The sequence below is a fragment of the Thermothelomyces thermophilus genome, chromosome 2 (assembly GCF_000226095.1).
Source record: "Thermothelomyces thermophilus ATCC 42464 chromosome 2, complete sequence".
NCBI lineage: Eukaryota > Fungi > Ascomycota > Sordariomycetes > Sordariales > Chaetomiaceae > Thermothelomyces > Thermothelomyces thermophilus.
Genome location: NC_016473.1, coordinates 3,289,284 through 3,309,183, shown reverse-complemented (window position 1 = coordinate 3,309,183; position 19,900 = coordinate 3,289,284). Strand labels below are relative to the sequence as shown.

Sequence of the window (19,900 nt, the reverse complement as noted above, 5' to 3'; positions counted from 1 at the left end):
GCAGTTCGAACAGTGGCCCCTTCACCATTCGCCTGCGTTCAGTCTGGCGTGCTCAAGAAGCTCGGAAGGCTCTAACCTAATTAAGCCCCACATGCGTCGTGACTTTTCCTAACAGCTCTTCTCTCTAGGATGCATGCACGAGATTCGTCTGCTGTAGCTGGCGGCCAGGCCCCAATGTACGGGCTGACAACATCAAGGTTGAGAACAATATGGAAGACTTTGGTTGACGACGTTGTTTAAATATAGTACCCATATATATACCCGTTGCGCGGCTCGGACTACCAAGACTAAAACACTGATGAGCGACTAAGGTAATTTTGCGCGGGCATGCAGCTAACAAGGAGTACCCGCAGGCCAGCCAACTCTCCGTCATCGAGGACCCGATGTAGGTTGGTGAGGGGGCTTCGCGACGGCCACAGTAGCCGGAATGCCAGCGTACTGTCAATACTGTCAATACATACATACGGTGCCTTACCTGCTGCCCGCGGTCCAGAAGGTGCCATACTCGAAACAACCAACCCGCACCTCCCAATTGGTGGTGCCTGAGCCAATTGCTGCCTGCCTGCCTCGTTCCTGCTGCTCGGGGACACCAGTTGCCCAGTGGAACATTGGCGGCCCACCTACATAGTGTAAGGTCCCCAGCGCTTGCAAGCACTCCAAGTCCAGTTTGGTGGGTGCCTCCTTTCCAATTCGGTCGCTCCAGCGGTTAGTGAGGCAGAGGCGGCAGCGTCATAGCCAACCAAATAAAAAACGAATGGCCGCCATCGCTCCAGGCCGACGCAAGGGAATTGGCCCCTCAGCGCAACAATCCCACCGATACCCAATGGGACGGGTGCGCAATCGCCCATTCGGCGCGACGGCGGCGCAGCTCGTGCCACTGCCTCGACACATGAAATATGCGGGGCCAAGCGGATTGACTCGTCTTCTTCACTTCTTTCTTGATTGTTGCTGGCTGCTGGTGCCTCTTTCCACGTCGAGAGATTTGCACGGTGCAGAATGCCTTGCGCTCGAATGGTCGGTTGGTTCCGAGACCTGAGAAGGTGTTTTACTGTGGTAAGCAAAGAAAAAAAAAAAAAAAAGGCCCCGGCCCTGTAGGCCATTTGAAAGGAGTCATTGACCCCATCCAGTCCTTCTCATCACCTTAACAATGACGGACACACAACTGCCGGCAACTGGCCTCGCTTGAGCCTTCCCCAGTTTTTCATCCCGGCGGCGATGAGATGGAGATGGAGCACGAGATCAAGCAGGCCACACAACTCCTCCAAGCCCAGCGGGCGGTCGACCGCGATGAACAGCCTCTCGCCTGGATTCGGAACCGCTTGTCATCCCAGGCTGGCACGGTATACACTCCCCGCGAGGTGAACAAGGTCCTCGCCGAGGTCGTCGAAGCCGATGGCTCGGTCGGCGTCGTCAAGGCTCTCCTGGCTCTGGGCGCCGACGTCAATTTCGTCAGGAGACGGCATTCCAGCACCTGGAATAAGCTCACCCACCGCAACCAGCCGAGCGAGAGGAACAACATCCTCATCCGAGCTGTTACTCGATGTCGGCCCGAAACCGTCCACGCGATCGCCGCCCACGCCGACCAGGCCAATCTGGACAGCGCCCTTCACCACGCGATCGCTAGGGGTAACCTGGCCGTCGTGGCCGCCCTGATGGAGCATGGTGCCAGCCCCGTCCATCTCCATGATGACTTCCAAGAGATCGTCTTCCACGATCAGCTGCCGCTCCTCAAGGTGCTCTTATCGGGTCATCATCTACCCTGCCTGGCCTGCCGCTCAACAGGTCTTCGAATCGCCGTCGAGAACCGCTCCGTGGAGGCCGTACGCCTGCTTCTCGAGCACTGGGCCGACGTCAACTACGGCGACGCCGTCGCACTGACCCGGGCTGTCGAGCTGTCGCGCCCTGATCTGGTCTCTCTGCTTCTCTCCGGTCCAATCCAACCCTCATCTCGCTCTCTTGATGCTGCCGTTGGGAAACTCCGACCTTTGCTTGGAGACCACGAGACTGGGCCGAATCGCGAGATGCTCGAGTTATGTCTGGCCGCGGGCGCCACCGGACCCGAAACCATCCGTCTAGTCACCGAGGGTCTTATCGACCTCGTGAGGAGGCGGCAGACGCATCTCATCGGTATCATTTTGCGGTACAAGAGAGCGCCGGGCCAATTTGAGGCCGCTGCCCTCATCGAAGCGATTCGGGCCGAACACATGGATGTTGTGGCGAAACTGCTCGAGTTCAAACCATCCTCTACCAGCCTGGCCATCGCCATCTCGCAGACCGTCGGGGTAGGCGGACCGCAGTTTCGCTACGAAGCAACTCACCTCCTGATCCAGTCTGGTGCCCGGGGCCCCTGTGCTGGCGAGGCCCTCGCCAAGACAGTTCATTGCCTCGTTGCCAACGTGAAGCGCGGCGACAAGGCGAGCATCGAGCGGGATACGCGCCTATTTCATCTCCTCCTTCACGAGGGGAAGGCAGACGTAGACTGGGGAAAAGGAGAGGCTCTCCAGGTTGCGGTCCGATCAGCCTCCGTGGGACTCGTCGAGGAGATCTTGGCCAAAGAGCCCTCGCCCGAGTCGCTGGGCACCGCACTAAAGTGGGCTATGGATATCCGGGATGGGAACAAGAAACAGGTGCTCGTTGAAATGCTTGTTCGCCGCCGAATCGACGAGGATGCCGCGGGGAAGGCGCTCGTAACGATATTTAAAACAGAACCTGGCAACGCGTGAGTGTTCCCCAAGCACTTTCAGCCCCTCAACCGAAACCGGCCACTACTTTCAGCATGGCTGACAAACAGATAGGCCTGTCGTCGAGCTCCTCCTCACGCGCGCATCAGTCAACTATAATGATGGCGAGGTCTTCATCCACGCTATTCGGAACTTCCGACCAGAGACCTTCCATCTGCTACTTGGTCAGGGCATCGGCTATAAGGCACTATTCACTGCAGTCACGGAGGGATTGAAAGCGCCGAGGCCGGATCGAAAGCTTCTTTTCGGAGACCTTGTGGCGCGGATGCAGCTCGATCAACTCAACATAGCGCTCAAGCACGTCGTGTTGGAGCACGACAGCGATCTGGACATGGCGAGGATGCTTCTCGACTCGGGCGCAGAGCCCGCGTACGAGGATGGACTATGCATCAAGCACGCTGCTTCAATGCTCAATCACGACCTGCTCAGTCTCCTTTCGGCATATTTGGGCCAGCACAGCAGCATCTACACGCAAGCGCTCGCGGCCATCATCAGTCGTGGCAAGCAATGGATCGCCTTCGAGCACGTCGAGGTGATCAACATCCTGCTCCAACATGGCGCATCTGGACACATTGCGGGCAAAGCCATGATCGATGTCGTTGACCAACTTGTCTGTCAACCGTCCCGAACGGACCTCGCCGATACGTTTCTGCGCAAAATGTTCGCCGCCAACGTTGACGTGAACCACGAGAACGGCAAGGCCATCAGCATTGCTGCTAGCCGCGGAGACCCCTTCCTCCTTCGCTTGCTGCTGGCCAACGGCGCTACCCCGTCATCCGCCACCCTCGCACTCACGGCGGCCATCATGGCCCATCATGACGAGCCACTGCTGCTCCAAATTGTTGGCGTTCTCTCGGAACAGAAGACGGCCGTACCGGACTTCAACAGATCCATTCCCGGATTGCCGCCCCCCATCTTTCAGTGCCTAAAAGCATACGGGCACTCGGTAGTGGTCCTCGACAGCTTGGTTCGAGCCGGATGCCGGCTAGAGACGACCGTCCCCATGCAAGTATTTTCACACAATGCCCGAGACAGGCAGGACAGGTCGGTTAGTTCGGAGATGGAACCTGTATCGGTTCTCATGTGGGCCTTGCTCCAAGAAGAAGGCCTTATCAGCTTGCCTGTCATAGCGGCTCTCATTCGTCACGGGGGTAAGTGCGCCGTTCCAACAAGCACCTTTTTTTTTGTCTCTCTCTCTCTTGGCCCAGCTAACCATCGCAGCTGATCACTCGTACACTACACCACTGTCACGGACGACACCGCTTCTAGTGGCAGCAAAGTCTGGCCGAATCGACATCGTGCGGTTGCTTCTGGAGTCGGGAGCAAGAATCTCGGTCAAGGACGCCCTTGGTCACTCGGCGCTCTTCTATGCCTCACGTGCCGGGAATGCGAAGCTAGTGGAACTTTTGCTGGGAAGCAAGCCGCCATTAAACGACGGCAGCTTACACGAAGCCTGCCGCGGGTTCCACGTTCGGGTGATGCAGCTTCTCCTCAAGGCCGGTCACGACGCCAACTTTAGGTCGATCAAGCACGGCGGACGCACGGCTCTGGGAGAAATTGCCCTACGGGCCGCTCCCCCGGCCGACATCGCGATTGCGGAAGAAGCGCTCGACCTCCTCGCGGCCGCAGAAGCCAGCCCGCTTCTAAAAGTGGACGGGAAAACGGTCATCTTCCTCGCTCTCGACAACGAACATAACGAAGCCATCACCAAACTGCTTCTTGAACGGATGCTCTACCGGACACTCAACAGCCTGGAAAACACGTACCAGCACGGTACGCTCCACTACTCGCCGACCATGTACATCGCCAAGGGTATCCTCCTCGGCCCTCCGTCGGAGATCCTCCTGCAACTGCTCAAGGCGCACGGCTGCGAGGACCGTTACTACGCCACGATCGAAGAGACGCAGCCGCACGATGCGGTCGGGCTCCCCGAGGAGATCCGGGACTACGAACGCGAGAGGCGCGCCCGCGAGCGCCAGAGACGGCTCGTGGAAGAAGAGCACGCAAGCGCGATCCGCCGCGAGCACGAGAAGGCGGCCGCGGTCGCCCAGCTCGAGGCCGACAAGCACCACCGCACCGTCCAGCAGCGCGAGGAGCTGTCGCAACAACAGCGGCGGCACCGCGGGCTCGACCACCACCAGGCGATCCAGATGAAGGCCGAGAAGCATCACGCCGAGGCCCAGATCAAGCTCAGCGCGGCCGGGGTGCACTCGAGCATCCGGTGGCAGAAGCACGCCGACGACCTGGCCATGCAGGCCCAGAAGCGCGATGCGGACCTCGCGCACCGCCAGGCGTCGCACGAGCAGCGGGTCGAGCGGCGGCGCGACGAGGCGGCACTCGAGGCCGGGGTGGACGAGCTCCGGCGGGCGCGCGAGCTGGCGCACGCGCGTGAGGAGCAGCGGCAGCGGCTGACGTACGAGAACCAGAAGATGGTGCAGCAGTACGAGATGCTCTGCCGGCGCAGGCAGCTCGAGCGCGAGGCGCTCGACGCCCGCGTGGCCGTGGCGCGCGAGAAGCACGAGATGAAGATGACGGAGCTGCGGTCCCACCGGGGCAACATCATCGGGCAGGTCAACCTCGAGGAGCTCAGGCGGTGGCAGGAGAGCGAGCGGCGGATGAAGCTGGGAGCGGCACCGATTGCCGTCGAAGGCAAGAAACTGTTGGCTTGAATTTCTTTCTTTTTTCTTTTTTTGCCTCTCTCTTCATCTCTCCTTCTCTATCATTTCTCCTTTTTTTGTTATTTTTTGAGCATTTTCAACTTTCAAGACGGCTACGACGATGAATGTTTCTGATGACCGTCCGTAAAGACATGGAGGATTGGAGTTCTCGGTGATTTACCAGGGAAGTTTTTGGAAACCCTGTCGAGGCGTTGGATACCTTAGGTAACGAGATGATAATCAAGGATTGGCTTTGCAAGAGCGGAATGGAATTCTGGTTTCAAACTTTCTACATCGGTACTTTCAATTGGATTACCATTGCCAAAAGCAAATCGATCCTACGGCTCGTGTGACGATGTGCAGCATTGTGCCCCCCTCCAGCGCCACGACCAACGACCGCTTTCTTCTCAAGACTCGGAAGGGACCGCAACTGTGCGTCCCTGAGCACCCTGGACAAGCAAAGCAGCCCGAGGTGCTACCCTGGATTCCTTCTTAGGCCATTTGTAGCCAAAATCTGGCCGACATGCGTCAACTGAAGAACCTCTAATCTCCAGATCTGCGTTTCTTTACACGACACGCAAGCGCAAACGGGGCACTAATTAATTACCTCTGACCTCTAGTTATTCTCGTCATATCTCAACCATCCGCCTCAATATCCTCGGCCCTCTTCCACCCGCTGGGCGCCTCGCTGTCGAGGAAGCAACTGGTCCCGACGACCTCGTCGGCGCCGCAGAGCATGGGGCCCATGCTGCCCGTGTCCCAGCGGAAGGGCGTGATCTTTTCAAAGTCCCACTCGAGCTTGTCCAGCGTCATCTGCTGCTTCGTCCGCTGGTCGCCACCTCCTCCCGCCGCCGCCGCCACCACCTGTGCTGCAGCCGCCGCCGCCGACGAGGAGAAGGAGGAGGAGGAGCTGTCGACGTCGACGTCCATCGGCCCGTTGGGCCCCACCGTGTTCAGCCCGCCCGGATCGCTCCACGGCCGGCAGAGGGCGAAGAGCAGGGTCAGGGAGAGGTCGGACAGGTCCGACGGCGGGGTGGTCGGCGGCGCGGTGAAGAGGTACCCGATCGGGTGCGGCTCCGGCCGCTGCTGCTGTTTTTGTTGTTGTTGGCCGTCGTCGACATCTGTTGGCTGGGGAGCACCGGCGGCGTTGGCGGCGTTGGCGGCGGACAGCAGGCTGTCGTAGATGCCCGAGAGGCGGACGCGGAAGCGCAGGGCGACGGGGTCGATGTCGCCGCAGTAGCCGAGCACGTCGATGCACTGGCGGGCGCGCTCCATGTCCTCGGCCCACGGGGACGGGGGGAAGGGGAAACCGTGCAGCTTTCTCTGGGCGACCGAGTACAGGATGACGACGCAGGCCGTGTGGGCTTGGAAGCTGCGGAGGAAAGGACAAAAAGGAGGAAAGCAGGTTTAATTAGCGAGTAAAAGAAAGAAAGAAGGAAAATGGGGATGAGAAAGGAAAAAATAAAACAACAAAAAAAAAAGGGACGGGTAATTAGACATATTAATTACATGACGATCCAGCAGCGGCGAAAGACGCCCTGCTCTCCGAGAAGCAGGCTGACAATGCGGGCGGTGTCGCGGGCCGAGGTGACGCCCTGCTCGACCAGGCTGACCAGGTTGGGCTCCCGGGCGGCCGAGGAGGCGAGGTCGCGGCCGGTGCGGCGCAGGCGGACGCAGTGGGCGGCGATGCGGCGGTAGACGAGCATGAAGGCGCCGTGGTAGAGCAGGTGCAGGTGGTAGATGGACCAGCGGACCGGCGGGGGCCAGTCGGCGCGGTAATAATACAGGCTGCGCAGCTTCATCGGCTCGGGCAGCTGCTCGTGCCACTCCTGCAGCTCCCGGATGATGCCGTCCATGCCGAGCGCCGTCAGCTCCGGGACCGCCAGGTGGTTGCGCAGGATGCCGGCCTTGAGCAGCACGATCTTGGTCATCTCGGCCTGGACGACTGCGACACGGGGACCCCGAGGGGGGGGGGTTGCCGCCACCGGGACGGGCGGGGGGAGAGCTGGTGGTTAGCAACCCTAATTATCCTGTCTGCCTGCCTGCCTGACTCGCTCGCTGACCGGGAAGAGAGAGATGTGAAACGGGTTCCGGAGGGTGTGGGTAGGATCACTCACGCTCGCCCAGCTCGGCGCTATAACTGTCTTCATCCTCCCCGGCGACCTTGAAGCAATCAAGATTGTTATTATTAGCGAGCCCCAACTTCTGTGTGATGTGTGCCACCTACCGGAAGCAGTCTCGTAAACTCGCCGTCATCGGCTCCCGAGATGTATCCGAGCGTCGAAGAGAGCCAACTAGGGGCACAGATCGTTAGCACAGGGAGGAGGAGGTTTCTGCGAAGTGAAAAGAGGAAGAGAGAAGGGGGGGGAGGGACTTGCTTGGAGAGAAAGACGAGGGCCCTCCAGGTTCTCCGAAAGTCGATCCACTCCTCCGATGAGACCTTGGAAGGGTGACAAACTCCGGTGTTCTGGCTTTGTCTCTTGGACATTCCGAGACCGACCTCTTTTGAACATTAATTGTTAGCGACCGGAACACCCCGCCCGCCAACCCCCCCGGTCACCCTATATCAGCCCTTCTGGTCTAATAATATTTGCGTATGACGGAGATGGGGGTTTTTAAATAAGAAAAAGAATCAACAAGAAAAAGAAGAAAGGGAGGAAGAACAAAGAGGTAGGCGAAAAAGGAAAAAAAAAGCACTCACCAACATAGGCCAGGGCGACGGTGGCCTTGTCGAGGACGTTGTACATTGCGTAAAGGGTGCAGACCTTGATGGTGTCGAGGGGCCGCTGCTCCATGAGGTCGGAGAAGAAGCGGCGGCTGACGTCGTGGAAGACGTTCTCGAGCCCGGGCTGGAAGGTGCCGGCGTTGTAGAGGACGCCGACGGCGGCGACGGCGTAGAGGCAGCAGAGCTCGAGCCCGCGCGAGGTGTCGGGAGGCTTGCCGTCGTCGGCGCCGAAGACGGCCGTGTGGTAGGCCTCCATCTGCCTCTGCGTGTAGACGTGGAACAGCTTGCCCGTGGACCCGAAGAAGGTCTGGACCCCGGCCCGGGTCGTCTTGGCCCCCGGGAGCGGGACGTCGAGGTGCAGCAGCAGCGAGGCCGAGTCGTCGTCCCTAGGCAGTGGCCGCTGCTGCTGCGGCTGGGACGGGGCCCCCCGCGGACGGTCCGGCGAATCGGCGGCGGCGGCCCGGCCCGCAGACGACGCGTCATCGGACACCGACGTCCCCTGTGTCCCGCTGCTGTTGCCGCTATTAGTGGAGGAGGAGGAGGATCCGGAGGCGGCGGGGGAGGTGCTGCCGTCAGACGACGAGTTGGGCGACCGACCCGGAAACGAGGATTCGGAGGCGTCGGATGGGGGCGCACTCGTCATCGTCGTCGTCGCCGCCGCCTGCCGCGCGGAGCGGTCCTCGCTCTCCCGCCAAGTGGTCAGCAGAGGGGTCAGGTCGTGGGCCGACGCGCGGATGCGGTCCAGCAGCCGCTTGGCCTCGGTGTAGTCGGGCGTGACCAGGTCGCCAAACAGCTTCTCGAGTTCCTCGAGCCGAGCTCGTAGGGCAGCCCGGCGGGACTGCCCGGCCTCGCCGTCGTACCCACAAGGGGAGTTCCGAGCAGAGCAGCTCCCGCACTTGGGCCGGACGCCGTCGCACTGGTCGAGGTGGAAGAGAGTCAACACCCCCCATCCGTACTTGGCACATTGGGGGAAACGGGGGGAGGGGGAGGATGGAGGGAAACGAGAAGTAAGGCAAAGCGAGGCCGACTGGGCGTGTACGTAGGTTATTTATGTCTGTATACACATGCACGAGCATACACGTACATACATACATACTACATACATACCCTACATAAATAATATGTTTACGCCCACGTGTGTCTCTCGTCCCGGAGTGGGACTGGACTATTATGGTGTATCCTGCAACATGTGACTCTCTACATACCTTGGCCTTGTTGCGGCGGCATGTATGACATGCCTGGGTCACTGCTTTGAGCCTCTTCGTCAGGCCCTTCGAACCCAACCACTGCGGGCCCGTGGGCCCGGAAGACAAGGCGCCGGTTCTCGGTCCCTTGACGGGGGCCGGTTGGATGGTACGATAAGCCGGCGGGGGAGCCATGATGAAGCTCGGATGTGCCCAACCGTTTTCGAACTGGCGCCTTTCCTCCTCTTGTCTTGGAATGTGGTCTGTTAATTATGGATGCTGTGATGTTGATGTGGTGTGGTGTGATAAAGTGTGCGGAAGATGGCTAATTGTGCGGCGGATGGGACGTGCGGAGGTTGAGAGTCTGGTAGTGAAGGAAGCGTGTTGTCCTAGGTAATAATAATGTAGAGCCTCGGTGCTTTGCTGTCGGGCGTGCTGGCGGCAATCTTCACACCCCCAACAAGTCGGGGAGCCGCGAGCGAGAACAGAGAGATTTGGGTCAAAAAAATATGTAAAATAAGCTCGGAGGCGGGAACACCCCCTCTTAATCCTGCCGGGGAGGGGGGCAAGGAGAAGGGGAAGGGAAGAGGGTTGACAGGGCTGAACCAGGGGGAATGTGTGTCCCGTACGCTAATGTGCTCGCAGTGGTGTATGCACCTATGTACAGTACGTGTATGTATGTCTTCGCCTTCAGTTGCCGGGTCCGTGTCGGTGGGACCGGGAAATGGAGGGAAGAGCTTGAGGGAGCTTGGGGAAGGAACTGACCCAAACCTGACTTGACTGCGGGAGCTGGGGGGGAGGCTGCGGGAGCCGACGGGAGAGGGGGTTGGGGGTAAAAAAAGCAATTAAGGAAAAAGTCACCGACACGGCAGCCGAGACCTGGCTCTTCGTCCCAGCATCCAGAAAAGGGAAAATGGCAGTGGGACATGCATGAGGCAGGTATGTACACACGTCCACGGGAGACATACCGGGCAACCCTAGACGAGGTGAGTGTGTGTGTGTGTGTGTGTTCTGGTGTCCGAGTAGGGCATGCTTCGCCCGGGAGGGATTATCCATACAGAACGCTAATTGGCGCCCAACACGAAAAACTTCGGCCCTTCATGGACCACAATGTAGCAGCCTGCAATGGGGATGACGCCCAATTACAGGGCGCATACGAAGTAGAAGCACAGGGTCTGGCACATCCACAGTGGAAGACGGTAGTACTGTATGTAATACGTACACAGAGAGAGAATATGTTCGAATACCCAGGATATGTATTCTGTAATTCGTATGGTCTGTACTCTGTACCGCAAGCCGGACGAGCAGTGATTCTCGCGCAACCTTGGAAGTACCGGGCGGTCTCCGAGTGTGTTTGCCTGGTGCCTCATCTCAGGTACTCGGTAGCATAATTGGGCGGGGGGGGGGGGGGGAGGGTAGCGATTTGTATTATAATTATGGCTCTTCCCTGTTCCGCTGAGGTGACAATTCCGTGGGGCGTACGGATTATATATGTACAATACATACGTGAAATATCACATCACCGTCCATCCCGTGCGCTGATCACACCAGATGCAGACCGAAGCAAAGCCCTACTCTCGCGAAGTTGGGCGCCGTGTCCGCGGCTGGTGCTTGGCAAAGACAAAGTTGGTCCCTAATAATCGGCGTGCCACCGGGTGAGGTGCTCTGGAACTGGTGTGATGGTGCTCACGAAAAGCCGAAAAAAAGAAAAAAAGAAAAGCATATGAAAAGAAAAAGCAAAACACAATCAGACAGAATTCAAAACAAGTCACAATTTTCAAAGGGAAAGGAAAGGACAGAACTGAAACGGAAACCGGGGAACTGGACTCCCCCACCGGCGCCAGCCCGTTCTCGGCTGCCCACTCCCGCGCCCGGGTCCGCGTCGGCAGCGCGATGGACGGCTCGTCCCGCAGCTTCCTCGGGTCGACGATATTACCGAGCCGAGCGCGCTCCTTGGACGGCCAGGTAGGTCCCGTGCAGGCCGCGGGAGGGGAGGAAGTCGTCGATGACTTTGACCGGAGTCGGCAACACACACGAACGGTAAGGTAACTAACTACCCTACATACTCTTTGCGGGTACCATTCATGCTGCAAGGGTTATACGCAAGGAAAGAGGGGTGTTCTTTGTTGTTAGAACTAATTAACCAATTAATAATTAAGGTACCTACCGGTACGGATGATCACCGCCTTCTTCCCTCGATCCCGAGAGGCGGGAGATGAACTCTCCATTTGGTTCTCCGAGTACGGCCATATAATTAGGTACCTCCCTATCATGATGCCAGTGACATCGATATGCAATGATCGGTACCACCGATATCCTTCACGGCCATTGTACCACTAAAACCCCTTTGCACTCTGTCCGACTACCGTAACAACCGGTTCTCCAAGTGGGCTCCGTGAATAGCAGCAAGCGATCAATACGGTAGCGTAGACCTGATATCGCTAACGCTGTCACCAGTCGAAGTGGATTGGACATGTTCTTAGTTACCCCCTTGAGCGGCTTCTTGCTCCGGTAATGCATATTATTAATTAGGAGTGGCCTCATTGCTGATGCTCAATGGTAGAAGACATGTATAATTAACTCCTAGTGTTTACCCCTTGGGAGTTGTAATTAGGGAATTTCTTAGAGCGCCATAAGGGTGTCGACAGCATGCGACTTCGATTGTGCGGATATATTAGATAATTAATACTAGTTGCACTTGGCCGAATGTTAACAAGGTAATTATTAACTAAGGATGGATCCGTAATTAATCGAGTCTACAAAAGATATAGACCAGGCTGATCTCTCCGCACATCACTTTGTCCCTGACGTCAGGCCATCCCAAGTGGTCTCCTAACCAGTTCGACCGCTTTCGTCATGCTGATCGAATGGAAGACCCTGAATGGGGCTACAAACACGGGCCACTATTCAATTATTATTGCATTACTTTACCTACCTAGGTACCTAAGGGGGGTAGACTGTCCATCTAAATGGAAAGTAGCATTACTCGGTAGATAGCTTGTCCGTGTAATATGCCATGAACCTGCTCGCCACCGTTCATGACCGAGCACCGCTAATAGTCTACGGAATATCCGCACGTTTGCTCTCGTCGATTCTGAAACCCTCCTTCACACTACGGCGACGACGAGTATCAATACAGCAGCCCGTCCGACGGCAGCAACAGCAACAGCAACAACAACAAAGTATTCGCACTACAGCTAATACCACCAGCGCCACCAAGAGATTGTCCTCGCTCTTCCGCAATCCCATCATGGCCCCTCCTATCGAGCGGGACCCGGCCGTGCCGCTACTGCGCGCCCATCTCACGCCGCTCCCGCCCTTGTCGGAGTCGACGGCGGCGCTCACCGACTTCGTGTCCCACCTCCTCCGGACCAGCGGACGGGAGGAGCCGAGGATCGTGCTGATCGGCGACGCGTCCCACGGGACGTCCGAGTTCTACGAGGCGCGGGCGGTGCTGACGCAGCACCTGATCGAGCGCCACGGCTTCGCCGTCGTGGCCGTGGAGGCGGACTGGCCCGACGCCGAGGCCGTCGACCGGTACGTGCGGTACCGGCCCGAGCCCGGGCCCGGGTCCGGGCCCGCACTTGGGGCGAGCGAGGGAAAGGGGGCGGAGACGGAGGGGGAGACGCGCAAGGCCGGGCGCGAGCCCGCCTTCCTGCGGTTCCCGACCTGGATGTGGCGCAACCAGGAGGTCCAGCGGTTCACCGAGTGGCTGCGCCGGCACAACCTCGGCCGGGACCCGCGGGCGCCCGACGCGGTCGGCTTCTACGGGCTGGACCTCTACTCGCTCCGCGCGTCCATGAGGGCCGTGGTCGAGTACCTGGACCGCGTCGACCCGGCCATGGCCGACGCCGCGCGCGAGCGCTACGCCCGCATGAGCCTCTGGGCCGAGGACCCGCACGAGTACGGCCTCGAGGCCCTGGCCGCCGGCTTCCAGGGCTGCGAGAAGGACGTGATGCGCGTGCTCCGGGACCTTCTGGCCAGGCGGCTCGAGTACGCGGCCGAGGGCCCTGACGGCGACGAATTTCACAGCGGGGAGCAGAACGCCCGCGTGGTCAAGGGTGAGTGTGTGTGTGTTTTGTTATTACCTATTAAATCCCATGACAGAACACGGACACGGAACAATAAAAGGACAAAAGAACATAAACACAAGGAGGGGGAGAAAAAAAAGGGGGGGTTGGTTCTAGCAAGACCAGTACTGCTAACAACAGCAATTATAAAAAAAAAATCAAAACACCGTTTCGCAGATGCCGAGCAGTACTACAAGGCCATGTATTACGGCCGCGACGAGTCCTGGAACCTGCGGGACCGCCACATGTTCGAGACGCTCGTGCGCGTGCTCAAGCATAGGAGCCGGGACGGGCGGCCGGCCAAGGCGGTGGTGTGGGCGCACAACAGTCACCTTGGGGACGCGCGGGCGACGAGCATGGGGTGGTCGCGCGACGAGCTCAACGTGGGCCAGCTCTGCCGGGAGGCGTTCGGCAGCGCCGGGGGGCAGCAGCGGGAAGGGGGAGGGGGCCGGAGCGGGAGCGGGAGCGGGAGCGGCGGGGGGTTGGTGCTCAGCATCGGCTGCAGCGGGAACACGGGCACCGTCGCCGCCGCCCGGCGGTGGGACGGCGACATGGAGGTGATGCAGGTCCGCCCGGGTCTTCCGGGAAGCTACGAGGAGCTCCTGCACGCGACCGGGATCGAGCGGTTCGCCCTGGACCTGCGCCGCGGCCACTGCGACGACGAGCTGCGCGAGGCCCTGATGCGCAAGCGCCTCGAGCGCTTCATCGGCGTCATCTACTCCCCCCGCACCGAGCGGCAGTCGCACTACTCCTCCGCCGTCCTGCCCGAGCAGTTCGACGCCCTCCTCTGGTTCGACAAGACCAGACACGTCGGCGCCCTCGAGGTCCACCAGCCACACGTGCCCCTCGAGTACGACGAGACCTGGCCGTTTGGCTTGTGATAGGCCGTATTCATCGACTCGGGAAAGCAAAAATAAGCATAAGAAGGAATTCTGTTTTTTGCTGCTTACGTGAGTTGACGTATCATGAAGAATGCCTGCATTTCTTCCCCCCGATGTATCGCGTTTACAGCAGGAGAGATATGGAATTTCCCTTCCAAAACTCAAGGGTTGAAATTGTATCGAATATTACAGTTTAGGTACAGAACTTCCATAGCGCGCCACCGGGGGTTGGTGAAATAGTCACTGTTACAGTCTTCAAATCCGAAAACCAGTTTGAAAAGTGAAAATCGGGTTCTAATACTCCCAAAATCTGACCAATTTCGCACGCTATATCTTCAACCTGTGCACTGTACAGTACCTTATTCAGAACAAGAAGTGACTCAACCACTCATCAGTGCTGGGGAATCAGCTGCCGTTGGGCGGCCAATTGCTTCCACAACTGCTACTCTAACACGTGAGAGAAAGAAACCAAGTTCCCCTGCGCAAGGTAGAAGCACGAGGACCAGAGGATAACGTGATGTTCCCAATCAATGTGACAATTATACGTAAATACAAGCAATGATGTTGAATACTTAAAAAAAAAATTAAAAACATCCGCCACCCAAAAAGGGTTAACCGAACATACTATCGACCAAGGTTTAACTCTCAACACTGGGGGCGGGGGTTGGGGTAGAGGTGGACGGGGAAGTAGAAGTAAGAGTGCCGCCGGCGGTCACGGTCACGGTAATCTATGAATCGCAGAGCCCGTACTCGGACTGGCAGCCGAAGTTGTCGCGGCAATCGTTGGTGTCCCAGCTGCAGAAACCGGCGGCTGAGCAGCAGTTGCCGAAGTAGAGGAGGGCGTCGGTGCACTTGTACTTGTTATTGTAGCCACAGGTGCCGTCGGGAGTGGGGAGATAAGGGGTAGGTGGTCCCGAAGTCGACGTGCTGAGAGGAGGGCGGGTGTCGGTGGTGGTGCTGCTCACGCTCCCTCCTCCTTCGCAGGCTCCCGACTGGCAGTTTCCGACTCCGCACTCGGCAGTGGTGTTGCCGCAGCTTGTGGAGTGAGGTTAAGGAGTCGGAAATCTGAACGGTTGAGATAATAATTAAACCTGACTAGGGCGGCTTACACGCCCTTGTTGGAGCAGCAGTTTCCCCATGCCCCACCGCACTCCAAGCCGTAAAACTGGGCACCACAACGTCCATCGAACGTATAGCCTGCCTCGTCGCAATCACCAAACTGACAGTTGCCTATGCCGCAATAGGCTTCTGTTGATCCACACTGCCCATCGGAACCGCAGCACTCTCCAAATGCTGATCCGACGCAGGTGATGGGGACTTCCGTCACATTCAGCCCACAAGAGCCATCCTTTGAGATGATATGGTTGTAAACTGTCATGCGTCAGTAGCAGCCTTTCATTCTTTTTTTCTTCTTTTTTTCTTCTTTTTTTCTTCTTTTTTTCTTCTTTTTTTCTTCTTTTTTTCTTCTTTTTTTCTTCTTTTTTCTTCTTTTTTTCTTCTTTTTTTCTTCTTTTTTTCTTCTTTTTTTCTTCTTTTTTTCTTCTTTTTTTCTTCTTTTTTTCTTCTTTTTTTCTTCTTTTTTTCTTCTTTTTTTCTTCTTTTTTTCTTCTTTTTTTCTTCTTCTTTTCTTCTTTTCTTTCTTCTTTTTTTCCCTGGAAACGAGGCATAACTTACCCGCCGAGATGCAGTATGTCGCCCCAGGAACGAATCTGTAGCAATCGGTTTCGACTGAGGGGTTCATGTCATAAAAATCAGAAAGCTTACGCCTGTAACGGTAGATGAAGTCACTGCACGAGTCCCACGGGTTGGACTGAATCCGCAATGTGCAGCTTTCCGGATCATAAGCTCTGGCCTCGATTTTAGGCACCGGCACGGCGGCGAGATGGGCTTTGTTCGTGAGCATGTGGTGGTCAAGTCGATAGCCATGAGCGAGGCCCAGAAGGAGAGCCAGGCTCACGGCCGCGAGTGCCAGAGATCGCCGGACCGCCATCTTTGGATTGAGAGGTGAGAGAGTAGGCCCGTCTGAGAGGCGGGAAAAAAACGAAGCCGGCGAGTTGGTAAGACGAGAATCCAGAGAACGGCACCGTATCTTGAGTGGGGTTAGGATATTAATATTCGCCATGACGGTAGGGCTCGTCTCGCGCTGAAAGGAAAAAGGTGATGATAGACTCACCGGGCGGGGTGTAGCCAAGCTCCTGTTGTCCAGGCTGGCACACCCTCCCAGACAGCAACTGTATCTCCCCGTCTTCCTACATCATGCATGTTGGGAGCACGGGCATGCGGGGCCAACCACTTTTCATCTTACACACGGTAATTATTTAAGGTATGTTGGTTCCATCGTCCGTCTCATTATCCATTAGACAACCTCTTTTTCCCCGTAAAGGTTGCAGCCGCCCCTACGATGAAGCCAATATTTAACACGCCGGAAATTATCATTCTCGTTTTCCAGTCTTGTGACAAGGTTGAGGATGGTCTTTCCCTAGCATCGACATGCAAGTTCCTTGCATCAATTTGGCGCACGCATACGGCGGCGATTCTCTACCCTCACCTCAAGGCCAGAACAGCCGGCTTCAACCAAGCACTGTTGGCGGTAAGTTGAACGTCATCTGTACTATTAGCAATCCTATACAACCAAGTCCCGTCCCAGAGAATTAGCGCTAACTAATTAACATTGGTAGGTTCGAGCGACCAACCTGGTGCTCGATGCTTTCCACGCCAATGAATTGCCTCCCCCTCCAGCCCGCCTGCATGAGCTAGGAGTCCAAGTTCACCCGGACGTTGGTGAGCTCAAGCAGGTACGGGACCTGCAGCATCTTGCGCGCTGTGTCGAGCACATGTACACCCGCGGGAACCATGTCGACCAGATGCACAGTCCAGATGAGCCTGATTGGCTATCACACGAAGAGCGTATTCGGATCGGTCATCGCTTCCACTGCGCCATGTACAGGGTCCTCGTCGCCGGTGCAGTCCTAACACGGGCATATCTCGAGCCCCTCTTCTTAGCTCCCGTCCAAGGACCCCCAGGCTTCCTCCATCGCTTGACCGGTCTGAGTTGGGATGATGAGCAGGAGCTCGGCGGATTCAAGCAGGAGGACATTGAGTACCTGGTGCGGTTTCCCGTCTACGACCTCGAGGCTGGCCAGGAAAAGTGGGAGCCCGCGTTTGGAGACTTGGCGACCTGGCTGCTCGACGACATCGAGACCACCTTCACGAAGGTTAAGCCCCCAAAATTCCCACGTATGCCGATGGGCGCTGAGGAGCTGGGCCGCGTGCAGGAAGTCACCTTCTTCCTAGCTGCATATGAGCACATCCTGGACAAGCTCTTCAACAAATACCTTCCCCACCCTGGCATCGACGAGGATGCAAGACTCGACATGACGCCGCCTCCGTTCCCAGGCCGCGTGCGAAAGGTGTCAGTCGCCATGTTTGGAATCTTCCGTCCCGAGGAGGTGTCCATGCCTGAAAGGGTCGAGGATTCATCAAGCTGTTTCCTCATCAACGAGCCTCTCGCACTCAGGGAACAGCCGACACCTACGAGCCAGGATAGGCAAGTTCCGGACTGCGTGTCTCCGTGGACTGCTGACGTGCGAATGGTGTTGGACATCCTGCACGACCAGTCTGGTCGTCCTAATTTGCGCAATGGATATCCCTCTCCGCCCCCACCCCTCCGGTTTATCGAGTTTCTTTTGGCCAAGTTCTTCAAGGCCAGGTTCAAGGATAACTTGTTTGATGAAGACTCGGTGTATCACTACTTTCAGGACTACCAACTTGGCTTTTTGTCGAACCCCGATCTGTTTGGGGACCGCTCTATCCTGTTCACTACATGGCTCTTTGCTGACAACAAGGCACCGAGCCTTGGTTATCGCCGGCTCTATTGACTGACTCATTCCCCTGGGTTACATGTACACGGTATGACAGCGGTTCCTTGGTGTGCCGAGGTGCCGCGTTGGAGATAAGCCACAGTGAGGGAAAAGGCTAGAAGGCTAGGGATAATCAATCATACGAAGCGTTCCATCTGCTGTTCCTGGTTACATTGAACGCAATGCCTGCAGGAATCACCCACATATGCGGCCGCTTAAGGGGCCAAAGCATACCTATTACATGTACATGGCACCCCGGTCCCCTTCCATATGCAAGTACCAAACTCCGGTAAATCCCTCTACACAATGCCATGCCAGATTCAGACTACCAAGCCAATGGACATCCCGGTAAGCGCCGAGTCCCATGCGCGCCTTAAGATCAAATGGGATGCTTGAGGCGGACGGCGAAGGCTCCGTCACCGCATTAGAGGCACGCATTGCTCCCATCTCGTGTCATCGTCAAGACTTGGGGAGGAAGCCAGTCATGACACTGCTGTCCGTGTTTTTGGCTGTGGTCTTGGCCACCAATGCCGTCTATTCGGCCTCCGACTGGCCTGGGCCGCGACAAGTCAGCACCGACGTTGACGGGAACCAGTATATCGAGGCTGCCGCTGCAGAAGGAGGCGACAATATTCGGTGTTATGGTGTGTCTTTCTTCATCTCTCCACGCCCGTCCGGTTTAAATTCTTATGGGATTGAGGTCTACAGTTGCCGAGTTTTCTGAGATGACCCCGAGGGTCGTCTATAACTGCAAGTGGATGCCCACTCTGTGTCAAAACGCCGTTGCCTATCTCGGGGCTGGCACCAACGGGCCGGTCGAGTTTCACTACGACAGGAACGGAGACCGGCACGACGAGCGTCGGCATCACGCATGCCCTGATGGCTGGGCCAACGTTCACTGCTTAAACCTCGTTGGACTACCAAACTGGTACACGAGCAATGACAACGGCGCCAGAGACTATCCCGTGATGCAGAAATGCGCCAAGGAACCCAAGCGATACTACTACGAGAAACTGAACGAGTTCGACAAGGATGGCAAACCGAAAGTGGCCCCGGCCGGCGTCATCGCCTCGTGCGATGAATTCCCTGCAGCTTCGTGGATAGAAGGTGGCTCCGGAGCCAAGAAGATATCGGGCGTAAAGGCCTGGATGACGGAGCAGAACTGGCAGGGAAACATGTTTCGCAACCTCCCCGCAAGTCTTTCCGCCTCCTTCACATGCCCCCAACAGCACTGTACTAACCGGCCGGCCCGAATAATCTATAGGCCTGGTTCGGCAAGCTCACTCCGAAAGACCGCCAGGGTGGAAATGACGCCGACCGGATGTATCCCATCTTCAAGTTTAACTTCCAGATGGTTCACCAGCCCTCAAACGCCGACATCATCTGGATCACGGCCAACGGCGTTAAGTGCTACTGCACGGGCATTCGGCCGACCAGCTGCAGTGCGAGCCTTCGCCCGGGTGAAAGGACTCGATGAAGTCAACAAAGCCATTCTGCAACCCATCTTATTTGATTATTATTATCATGCGACTCGGGTAAATCGACGGTCCGTGTTTTCAGACTCAGACAAAGGTGAGGCAGAGAGGAAAGCGCGGGAGCTTCAAGTCTCTTTTGCCCTGAAAGGCTACGTTAGTTAACCTACGATTTGCTGGTCACATTTACTCTAAGTAACGGAACTCTGCTTATCAACGGCATCAGGAAGCGAGATCCCATAATGGCACAGCTTTCAGCACCAAGGAAGCTTTTCAATCCCTTCCGCGGGACAGTATACCTCAATCGCGG

At 57.1% G+C, this 19,900-nt stretch overlaps 7 protein-coding genes across 7 annotated transcripts; 4 read left to right on the top strand and 3 right to left on the bottom strand.

Moving 5' to 3' along the window:
* The first annotated feature begins 868 nt into the window (after positions 1-868).
* Positions 869-5,459, top strand: MYCTH_2301690 (uncharacterized protein). Its single transcript, XM_003661792.1, has 4 exons — positions 869-1,053; positions 1,128-2,719; positions 2,796-3,892; positions 3,963-5,459. The coding sequence occupies exons 2-4, from the start codon at positions 1,221-1,223 to the stop codon at positions 5,408-5,410; spliced, it is 4,044 nt and encodes a 1,347-aa protein (XP_003661840.1). The 5' UTR covers positions 869-1,053; positions 1,128-1,220; the 3' UTR covers positions 5,411-5,459.
* Positions 5,460-6,034: 575 nt separating this feature from the next.
* Positions 6,035-9,502, bottom strand: MYCTH_2057132 (uncharacterized protein; the record flags this gene model as incomplete). The annotated part of the gene is made up of 8 exons (XM_003661791.1): positions 6,035-6,262; positions 6,323-6,770; positions 6,908-7,343; positions 7,516-7,561; positions 7,626-7,900; positions 8,100-8,509; positions 8,618-9,039; positions 9,311-9,502. 8 exons carry the CDS (start codon positions 9,500-9,502, stop codon positions 6,035-6,037), a joined length of 2,457 nt encoding a protein of 818 aa, XP_003661839.1.
* Positions 9,503-10,449: 947 nt separating this feature from the next.
* MYCTH_2125577 (uncharacterized protein) lies at positions 10,450-11,393 on the bottom strand (the record flags this gene model as incomplete). The annotated part of the gene is made up of 3 exons (XM_003661790.1): positions 10,450-10,482; positions 11,143-11,316; positions 11,370-11,393. The coding sequence occupies 3 exons, from the start codon at positions 11,391-11,393 to the stop codon at positions 10,450-10,452; spliced, it is 231 nt and encodes a 76-aa protein (XP_003661838.1).
* Positions 11,394-12,557: 1,164 nt separating this feature from the next.
* Positions 12,558-14,258, top strand: MYCTH_2057017 (uncharacterized protein; the record flags this gene model as incomplete). The annotated part of the gene is made up of 3 exons (XM_003661789.1): positions 12,558-13,368; positions 13,555-13,783; positions 13,850-14,258. The coding sequence occupies 3 exons, from the start codon at positions 12,558-12,560 to the stop codon at positions 14,256-14,258; spliced, it is 1,449 nt and encodes a 482-aa protein (XP_003661837.1).
* Positions 14,259-15,078: 820 nt separating this feature from the next.
* On the bottom strand, positions 15,079-15,648 carry MYCTH_2301688 (carbohydrate-binding module family 18 protein). The gene has a single exon (XM_003661788.1). It carries the CDS (start codon positions 15,634-15,636, stop codon positions 15,364-15,366), a length of 273 nt encoding a protein of 90 aa, XP_003661836.1. The 5' UTR covers positions 15,637-15,648; the 3' UTR covers positions 15,079-15,363.
* A 967-nt stretch (positions 15,649-16,615) lies between these two features.
* On the top strand, positions 16,616-18,283 carry MYCTH_2301687 (uncharacterized protein). The gene is made up of 2 exons (XM_003661787.1): positions 16,616-16,848; positions 16,937-18,283. Exons 1-2 carry the CDS (start codon positions 16,660-16,662, stop codon positions 18,134-18,136), a joined length of 1,389 nt encoding a protein of 462 aa, XP_003661835.1. The 5' UTR covers positions 16,616-16,659; the 3' UTR covers positions 18,137-18,283.
* Positions 18,284-18,602: 319 nt separating this feature from the next.
* On the top strand, positions 18,603-19,595 carry MYCTH_2125573 (uncharacterized protein; the record flags this gene model as incomplete). Its single annotated transcript, XM_003661786.1, has 3 exons — positions 18,603-18,762; positions 18,827-19,351; positions 19,411-19,595. The coding sequence occupies 3 exons, from the start codon at positions 18,603-18,605 to the stop codon at positions 19,593-19,595; spliced, it is 870 nt and encodes a 289-aa protein (XP_003661834.1).
* Between the last annotated feature and the right edge of the window lie 305 nt (positions 19,596-19,900).

Excerpts from the sequence above, each read along its gene's own strand:
- MYCTH_2301690 (XM_003661792.1), top strand. The coding sequence starts at position 1,221 with ATGGAGATGGAGCACGAGATCAAGCAGGCCACACAACTCCTCCAAGCC. Across the intron at positions 2,720-2,795 it reads AAAACAGAACCTGGCAACGC|GCCTGTCGTCGAGCTCCTCC; the intron begins GTGAGTGTTCCC and ends ACAAACAGATAG. Across the intron at positions 3,893-3,962 it reads GGCTCTCATTCGTCACGGGG|CTGATCACTCGTACACTACA; the intron begins GTAAGTGCGCCG and ends TAACCATCGCAG.
- MYCTH_2301688 (XM_003661788.1), bottom strand. The coding sequence starts at position 15,636 with ATGACAGTTTACAACCATATCATCTCAAAGGATGGCTCTTGTGGGCTG.
- MYCTH_2301687 (XM_003661787.1), top strand. The coding sequence starts at position 16,660 with ATGAAGCCAATATTTAACACGCCGGAAATTATCATTCTCGTTTTCCAG. Across the intron at positions 16,849-16,936 it reads TCAACCAAGCACTGTTGGCG|GTTCGAGCGACCAACCTGGT; the intron begins GTAAGTTGAACG and ends TAACATTGGTAG.